The sequence below is a fragment of the Meleagris gallopavo genome, chromosome Z, assembly GCF_000146605.3.
Source record: "Meleagris gallopavo isolate NT-WF06-2002-E0010 breed Aviagen turkey brand Nicholas breeding stock chromosome Z, Turkey_5.1, whole genome shotgun sequence".
NCBI classification, from domain to species: Eukaryota; Metazoa; Chordata; class Aves; order Galliformes; family Phasianidae; genus Meleagris; species Meleagris gallopavo.
In genome coordinates this window covers 19,793,126-19,802,250 of record NC_015041.2, presented here as the reverse complement: position 1 = coordinate 19,802,250, position 9,125 = coordinate 19,793,126, and the positions used below count along the sequence as shown (strand labels likewise).

Here is a 9,125-nt window from a genome sequence, read left to right as displayed (position 1 = left end):
TTAAGAGTACATGTCTTAAGCACGCACATCAGAAATGACATTAATAACTTAACTGAATTGAGCTTTTGTATCACAATAGTTTACGTGCCTCACTACAAAAGACTGGTGGGTTCATGATTAGCAGCAAATAACAATTGTCTCTCTGAAAGCTTGATTTATAGGTAAATACATGTTATTTTCATGTGCTTCAAAACCATATCATACCATAGAACAACCTCCAGGGACACAAATTCTAATCATTCTTAAAAAGACTATGCTAAAAAGCATTTTATTATGTCTTCTTTATGCACAGTTATGAGACTTTTGCCACTAAAGTCACAGCACTTGAGCTAGAAATCAAACTTGAAGTGTGTTGCTTTAACTTAGTGTATTCCACAAGGTAATACATAACATCTACCGTCAATCTAGGAAATATCTTACCTTGTTACTACTTGGTGTGTGTAAATTCTGTTTGGGCTTCCAAAAGATTTTGCCAAGCCAAAGTCAGCCAATTTCAAAACACCATTTTCATCTAACAGCAAATTATTTGGTTTAAGATCCTGTCAGTACAGAAAGCAAAGAAGGAATTCTGTCATTGTTAATAAAACAGACATACAGAGAACATCCCAGCAAGAGTGCAGTAACAGTATTCTAAAACCCAGTCTCCTAAGTATACTTTGAGTTTTTACATTGTGATGAAGAAAACAAATGACATCATTTCCACATAAATGAAAATAAAAAATAATCAAACATCTCAATTTGAGTAATATGCTATTTAATTTCCAGAGCTCAAAAACACAGATTTGTGGTAGGTTTTTGCTTTGCTGAAAGAACATTAGTTCTGTCTTACTGCACTACTGAAAAAAGAATAAGATAATCGCTAATTCTTCTGACAGCTGGAGAGGTTATGGGACTGGTATAGTTTAATACAGTAACAGTGTTATGGGCTGGCCGCAGTCAGGAGGCATGTAGCCATTTACTTGCATCTCCTCACACCCAAGTGAGACAGGGTGAGCAAGAAAATTCATGGACTGATAAAATTGATATAAAGGGCGTTTAACAGGTGAAAGGAGGAAAAAAAGCCCAAAAATACAACAATAAAAAAAACTAAACAAACCCCAAAACCAAGGGACTCAAAGGAATTCACTTATCACCTCTCATGAGCAGAGACTGATGCCCAAACAGCCTCTGAGCAACAGCCAACTTGGAAGACAAAATATTTCCTTATATCCCAGTTTTTTATTTTTATTTATTTATTTATTACACCGTTGATCCACAGACAGCATTTCTCTGGGCCACTTGGGTGGTCAGCTGCCCCAAGTGCTGCGTCCCTTCCCAATCTCTAGCCCACCAAGCAGATTTGCTGGGTTAGAGGCAGAGCAGAAAAAGGCTTGAAGATGCGCAAGCAGTGTTCAACAGGTGGAAAAAAAGCCCACTGTATTAACTACAAATTCAAAATAGAGCATTATGCAAACTCCTGTGAAGAAAGTTACCTTCATCTAAGCCAGACTAGATCACAATTCTAACCAAAGTCATGAATCACTTGAGACACTTTGACAAGGGCTGCTCAAAAAGTAACACCTCCTGTTTTGTATGTTGGCCCACAGTGTCAAAGGCAGATGGTGGTACGGCAGTAGAGATTGAACCTACTCACCAATGTCCCATTACATTCTGTTGCCACATGACAGCATCTGACATGGAAGTGCAGATGAACCAAAGCTGCAGAACTGAATTCTTCCATGTGTAAAAAATGGCACACAGTGATATTTTCACTGATACTTGCTGAATGTTTATGGAGACCAAACAGTGGATGTGAACAAAGAGAAGAGGTGGGTGGTGTGTTTCCGCAGTAGAGACAGTGGGTGATGCCTGCTGACACTGTTTTTTATGAACATGGTATGCAGGCTCTTGTTCATCGCTGATTAAAATGCATAGCTAAGGGTGGTGACTATGTTGAAAAACAGAGAATTTGCTCTGCTGTACAGAGCTATTGTGCTTTTTGCACTGTAGTTTCCATGGGAATTAATAGAAAGCATTAGTTTTGGAATGATTTACACATATAAGCATCTACACTATAGATGCCAGTAATTCTCAACATTTCCAGTACTGCAATTGCCACTTCTCAACAGCTAGTGCAACCCTATGCATTGCAAACCAATGAAAGTTATTTTTCAGACTCAAATTCAATCAAAAGTGACATTCGTTATGGGAATAAAGGCATTTAGAGCATGCTTACCCTGTGTAGAATCCACTGTTGATGTAAATACTCTAACCCTTGAAGTGTCATCAGCATATATGCTTTGATGTGAGCTTGTGTTAACACAATACTAGTATCCTTTATAATAACCTGCAAGTGTTAGATTGATAATGATAGATTGATAAGCACAAAAGCTTATAATGCAAAATTATTCAACTCCAGTTCTTTCAGCTCAAAAGTCAGTTTATGCCTTAGGATAAAGTTGGAATTAGTAGCTATACATATTCTACTGTTCCCACCCTTTCTCCTAAAAACAAAAAACAAAACAAAACTCAAAAAACACCAAAACAATCCACAAACAACAAAACAAACAAACAAAAAAAACCCCACTGGCCTATACTGATCCAGAGATCTGAACTGGAGTAGGGAGTCCAGATGGTCTACTGTGAACTTGGCATAAGCACATTTTGAACATTTGCAGGAAACATGATTTTATCTTCATTCCAAACATATCCAAGCTTACAAGTCAAAGAAGCTGTACACAAAAATAACAGACGTATTAATTAACTACAAGAAATTATATTCCTAAATGTCCATTTGTCCTCCGTGCAATTTAAGCATCTAATCTTTGTTAACACATTGGTTTTCTTTTTTCCCCACAAAGACAGGGAAGTATAGCCACAACACTGTATTTTAACAAACCTACCTGTTCAACATTGTTTAATTTTTAACATCAAAATTCTAAGTGAACATCCTCCTTAAAAACATTTTCTAATTTACTCCCTCAAAATTGTTTAATATTACTTTTCAGTTCATTAGTACAATTTCCCAAGATTCAAATTGTTTGAGATTTACAAAGCAACAGCCTAAAACTAAAGAATTTCCAGTATGCAGCACGTGCCTAATCACAACAGGCCTTAGTCCCTAACAAAGGTGTCTGAATGATACCACAACCTGCATAACTGCTGTGCATTATGTTACTAAGTACTTAATTTCTCCTTGTACCTTCTTGATTTCTAAACACTGCACAGTTACTAAGTAAACAGTGAATTAATCCTCTAGAAAGTGTACCCATTACTTCTATGAGCAAAAAAAAAAAGAAAAGCAAAACTTTAGTCTTACAATCCTCTGGGTTTAAGGAAACTTGTCAATGGTTTCCTTTAATATTTTAGATGCGAGCTCCAGTGTCTCATGCCATACGTACAGTGGGTTAATTTATTCCAGAGTACGTATAATGTGTGCATAAACAGATCTGACATGAGAGTCATCCAAAATCTCAGCAGTGCTTCAAAATGAAGCATCTGCACTAAAGTATTTGAGAAAAAGATTTTGGTAAAAGACAAACTAATGAAACATCTGTAAGAGTCAGGCCTGCAAGCAAGCACCACTGTCAAATTTAAAAGAAGGGTCTAGGAGTATGTGACTTCTAGTCAGATCATTACTTGGCATACTTTAATAATATCACACTTACTTGTGCATGTTTTATATTACTGCACTTAGCAATTGCATTCTGAGATCCTGGCTTATGATCAGTGGTTCTGTGCTCTGACTGAAGTCCTAGAAAACTAATATAGTAAATGGTCTGTTTCCTGATAACAGTGCTGACAGAAATTACTTAAAAGTAAAGGTATTTTCAGTTGAAATTACACAAAAACTATCACACTATTCCAACTCTTCTAGAGGTATAATCTTAATCAAGTTACGTAATAAAAGATACCTTTATAAAAAAGAAAATTAAAAAAAAAAACAAACAGTAGAAGTAATGCGTTTTTCAAAACACGTTTCAAGTACTGAAATAAGAGATATATTAATCCATCTTACCTCAAGGTCTGTTTCCATGAAATCAAACACCAAGCTAATATTAGATTTGTGTCCAAATGCATCTAAAAGCTGTAAAACAAAATATCTTATGATGAACTATACTCCCTCAATTCCAGTTTTCTAAAATTCCACCCTACTCTAGTTTGCGTGTGCAAACTGGCAGGGACAGACAGGCACATGGCTAGCTACGGCCTAGAACTGATCATCAAGAGGAAAGTATGGAACTGATCTCACAGTTCTGTCTTGAATCTAATTTTCTTTAAAGTAACCCCTACGAAATAGTATTGTTGCAGTTCTCCAATCTGCAACACAAAGCTTATTACTCAGTTCAGTTCTTAACTCAGTAGCCAAGAAGTCCACATTATCTGGTAACATTTTACACAACTACCTCTCCATTCTAGAGTTAAAAATCTTGAGTTCATAGAATCATGTTTGAGGTTTGAGGTGGTAAGGATCCTTAATGATCACCTAGCCCCCCTCCCCTACAAGGAAAAGGGACACACACAACCAGATGAGGTTTCTAAGGGCCCCATTCAGCCTGATCTTGAACGTCTCCAGGGATGGAGCGTCCATCACATCTCTGGGCAACCTCTTTCGGTCAGTGCCTTACCACCCTCACTGTACAAATTAATTTCCTTATGTCCAATCTAAATCTCCCCTTTTATTCTGAAACCACTTCCTGTAGTCCTACCACAACAGACACCACTGAAGAGTCTGCTTCCTTCCTTCTTACAGCTCCCCTCTAGATACTGAAAGGCTGCTATCAGGTGTTCCCAGAACCTTCTCTTCTCCAGGATGAACAGCCCCAGCACTCTCAGCCTGTCCTCATAGCAGAAATGTTCAATCTCTAGGACATTTTTTTTGGCTCTCCTCTGGACAAACTCCAACATCTCTCCTGTACTGACGACGCCACATCTGGATGCAATACTCAAGGCAAGCAAAGCACAGAGTAGAGTGGCAGGATCAGCTCCCTCGCCTTGCTGGCCACACTTCTTTTAATGCAGCCCAGGATACAGTTGGCTTTCTGGGCTGCGAGGGCACATTGCTGATTCACATCCAGCTTACCACCCACCAATATCCCAAGTTTGTGCTAACTTTGACGGATATTCCAAAGCACACCTTGCATCCTTACCCTCTACCCAAGCTTAACTGTTATATAGAACTTCTGCCCTCTTGGATTCATGAATGACTGCAAATTTGCCAAATTCCTTCTCACACTGATGATATCATCTGCTTCTGCAATGCCTGTGGAAATAAACTTGAGAGATTCACTATGTTCGGTGTGAAATACATAGATTTCCTTCTGCTGCATAATTTAAACATATCACCATTTTGTATGGTTTTGTGATTGCTTTTTTTTTTCCTCCCTCCCCAGTATCAGTTCCACTTTACCTACCAACCAAGTTTAGGTAGACTTCTCTGTGTACTGTAACCACTTTGAAAGTTAAGTTCACAGTTCAGAATAGCACTGTACCTCCAGTCCAGTTCAAAATGCTAAATAAAAACTCCAGAAAATTCCTATCTGGTCTAGTGGTTATGGCAAAGTTTTGAATGACCTACATTTGCTAATTTTAAAGTACCTTCAGCTCCTGCTAAGTATCTGTAGACAGAAGTCAATTTAAGTAAGACTGAAACAATACAGGAATCACACTAACCAACAATGAGTTTAAGTGGCAGCAATAAAACCTAATAAACTATGTGAATCCCACTCCACTGTTACTTACAAAGCCTGCTTTTGGCTGCCACCATTTTCCTCTGCAGCTAGCCAGTTCAGGTAAACTTAACACTGCATTCATTTGCATTTGTATTATTGAAATATTAAAAAAAAAAATAAAATCAGGTAATCTAAATTTATAGAAGCCTTCCCACCTTTAATTTCCATAACTATGAGCTAAATAGGAAAAGGATTTAAAAATAAAAAGACTTAGCATTTATTAAAAAAAACAGATGTTTTGCTATAACAACTGTTTCACTGTTCACCTTGGGCAAAGAACATCTGCAATAAAGTAGCTTTCTGATAACTAGTTTTAATTTGAAACAGTATTTGGGAACTGATTTTAGAAGTAGGATTCATTTTACTTACACCAATAACATTCAGATGGCTTAGTTCCTGTAGCAACTTTATCTCCCTGAGGGCTGTTCTGTTGATTCCTATATTGAAAAAAGTAATGAAATAAAATAAAATTAAAATTTCAAATTAAGCTCCAGCAAAGAAACCTCTTATTCTGTTGCTCATTGATTATTTAACATTACAATCCTTCTCCTCACTGCTCATCTATTTGTTAAAGCCAAACAGACTGCCACAGATACGTACATTGCTGCAGACAAAATATAGGTAATAATTAGAAGATATACATTATAAAGCAACGTATAAATCCCTTTGGCTAAAAATGTCTGTTCTACAACAAGCCTAGAAAAACAGTTTCTAGGTTATAGCAAGTTTTGATTTTGTTTTAAAGTAAAGTTACAACCTGGAAATTTCAGTTCTACACTGATCATTTCCAAATGGAAGCACAGCGAACATGATTTTTGAAAAAAAAGGCTATTTCAAATAGAAGAGGTAAGAAAATTTCTTTTCTACAGTTGCATTACAACACAAAAAGTAGTGGCCCAAACCTGCTCACCCTAACACAAATCCTGTAACAGACAGATTTCGTAAAGAAAAACCTCGGGCAGGAACTTCGATGGTCATCCATACTGCATCCCATCAAACCCTGCACATGGTAACAACTCCTCTCTCAAAAACATGCTGCTATGCACGGCTCAGACAACTTACTGGCAGACAAATACTACTGCACTACATTGTGCAAGAAGTTTCGACTACGTGTGCTGAAAAAAAAAGTGTTATCCCCACAGTGTTTTCATTCAACATATAAGATTCTAGCAAAGATTTGGGTGCAGTGATGGATTAATCTACACTCTCATTTCACCTATTTTAATTCCTTCTTTAGAAACAAACAATCAGTGTCTGCTTTCATGTGGGCATATGTTCTATATTCAGAAAAAAGTATCCCAAGTATGCAACCAGATCAGCACAAGGAAATCAGACACGATCACTTTTCTTTTTTTAAAGTATGGCTGCAGGCCAAAAATGATGACTGTCCTTAAAGGACATTGGTCTAGTGAAGACCAGGTGAATCACAGTTCTGTGGCAGTTGACATAACTGGAAGACTCTGGGATATCTAGTTCTTCCTTAGAATGCAACTGAAGAATTTTCACAAGAATTTGGTAACCTAGTGCAGGATCCCTGAAGGACAGCAGCTATGCACATGACTGCATTCTATTGCACCAAATAAGCAAAAAGCAAAGACCAAGATTATTGGGTTTTAATTGCAACATCAGTGCCTGAATGCATGTGGCTGGTCAGAGCACCCGATCAAAAGAAACTACTGCACAAATATAATTACTCAAAACAAAATAAGCAAATTCACACAAAGAAAAGATTTTTAGAATCTTGTTTTTACCTACTGTTTTCATGTGATATTTTCTGGGACAAAAAAGCACTCTCACCACCCTTGCACAATTAAGACACAGAGGCACATCTAAGTGTCAGAAATATCATTATTCTATGCTACACTCATGTTTGGGTTGTACTTAAACTGAGAAAGTTGAAAGTCATCTATGCGCAGTTAGACATATAGTATGAGAATACTGTATTTTGGATGTTATTTTTTCTGTCCCCCTAAGTTTGGAAGGAATCAATCACCCAATTTGCTGAAACAAAACCAGCAAAAGCAGCTTATATAGCATGAACTCATTTTAATACTTACCATCTTTAGCTTCTGATCGGTGTCCCAGTTTAATCTGAAAATAAATGTCTCATATTACATAAGGTCAAGCCACAGGCCCCAGCGGTACAGGTACATTCTTTGGTGTTATTTTTCCAATACAGGTTGAGTTTTAATACCACATTTTCAATTACAGGAAGAGTAAAATTTAACAAAATATCTCTGATGAACACCTTGAACCCTCATTAAGAGCTGTAGCCACTGCCATCCAATCAGACTCATGCATTAGTTGTACAAAAAAAGGTGAAATGCCTCTCCAGTTTTATTTTGCTGTTGCTCTTTTAGTGCTTTAAAAAAAAAATAAATTGCTGTTACTTCTATACATTAACAATATTGAATATTTTACAAGGTCTGTTCTGCAGTAATGCATCCTATGTTATCACACTGGCCTCTGATGTCAGAGGTGGATGCTAGCATGGCAGTAGAGGCTGAACCTTCCCATTCCATGTTGTTGCCATGCGACAGATGGCAGAAGAGGGGTACTCTGACAAAATGACATCTGACATGGAAGTGTAGATGAAGCTGCTGAACTCCTCCATGCAGAAAAAATGGCACCTACTGAAGTTCATCGACACTTGCTGAACATATATGGAGACCAAACAGCAGGTGTGAGCACAGTGAGGCAGCAGATGATGCATTTCAGCACAGGTGACAGCAAGAGCAGGTCAGCTCCACTGGTACAGATTTATGTCAGCGCAGCACACGGGCTTTTGCTCACTGCTAGTGAAAATGCCTAATTAATGGTGGTGTCTCTGCTGAAAAATAGTTTTTGGTAGCTTAGAACGTGCTCTGCCATTTAGCGTCACTGTGCTCTTCGTATCTGCTGCAGCCTCCATAGAAATAAAATGAAGGCGTTGCTTTCAGTCCGGCCCATGTGTACGTGGCCCAGAACAATCCCACCTCATTCCACGTGGCACAGACAAGCGAGAAGGCCAGGTAGCCATGGACTACACAACCTTCGTTTTCTTTCCCAACATAACGACTCCTCACGCACTACCCAGGACAGCTGTCTGCAGAAGCACCGTTGCAGGGCAAGGTGCTCCACAACGCAACAGGGGGATGTTCCGGCACTCACCTTTTTGATTGCAACGATGTGCCCCGTGGTCTTGTCCTTTGCCTTATACACAGTAGCAAACTACGGGGAGAGAGAGACACGCGTGAGCACATCGGCAGGGCGGCCCGCAGCCCCAAGCCGGCATCCCCGGACACTAAGCCGGACAGCCCAGCCCGCCCCGCCCCTCAGAGGGCCCCAACAGCCGCTCACCTGCCCTTCCCCCAGAAAGTCCAGTTTCTCGTAGCGCTTCGCACGAGCCCGCGCGTCCATGGCGGAAAAGGCGAC

General features: G+C 38.8%; 2 protein-coding genes across 3 annotated transcripts in view; one reads left to right on the top strand and one right to left on the bottom strand.

Moving 5' to 3' along the window:
• On the bottom strand, positions 1–9,119 carry LOC100540873 (cyclin-dependent kinase 7). Of its 2 annotated transcripts, XM_010725498.2 has the most exons (7): positions 9,051–9,119; positions 8,862–8,921; positions 7,769–7,802; positions 6,081–6,148; positions 3,998–4,066; positions 2,216–2,326; positions 1–539 (listed from the first exon to the last, which is right to left on the bottom strand). In XM_010725498.2, exons 1-7 carry the CDS (start codon positions 9,108–9,110, stop codon positions 417–419), a joined length of 525 nt encoding a protein of 174 aa, XP_010723800.1. In that variant the 5' UTR covers positions 9,111–9,119; the 3' UTR covers positions 1–416. The 2 variants fall into 2 exon arrangements, with proteins under 2 accessions (XP_010723800.1, XP_010723801.1); XM_010725499.2 differs by lacking the exon at positions 2,216–2,326.
• THBS4 (thrombospondin 4) overlaps positions 1–9,125 on the top strand; it is a 1,064,342-nt gene that overhangs the window by 969,740 nt on the left and 85,477 nt on the right. The window lies entirely within an intron of this gene.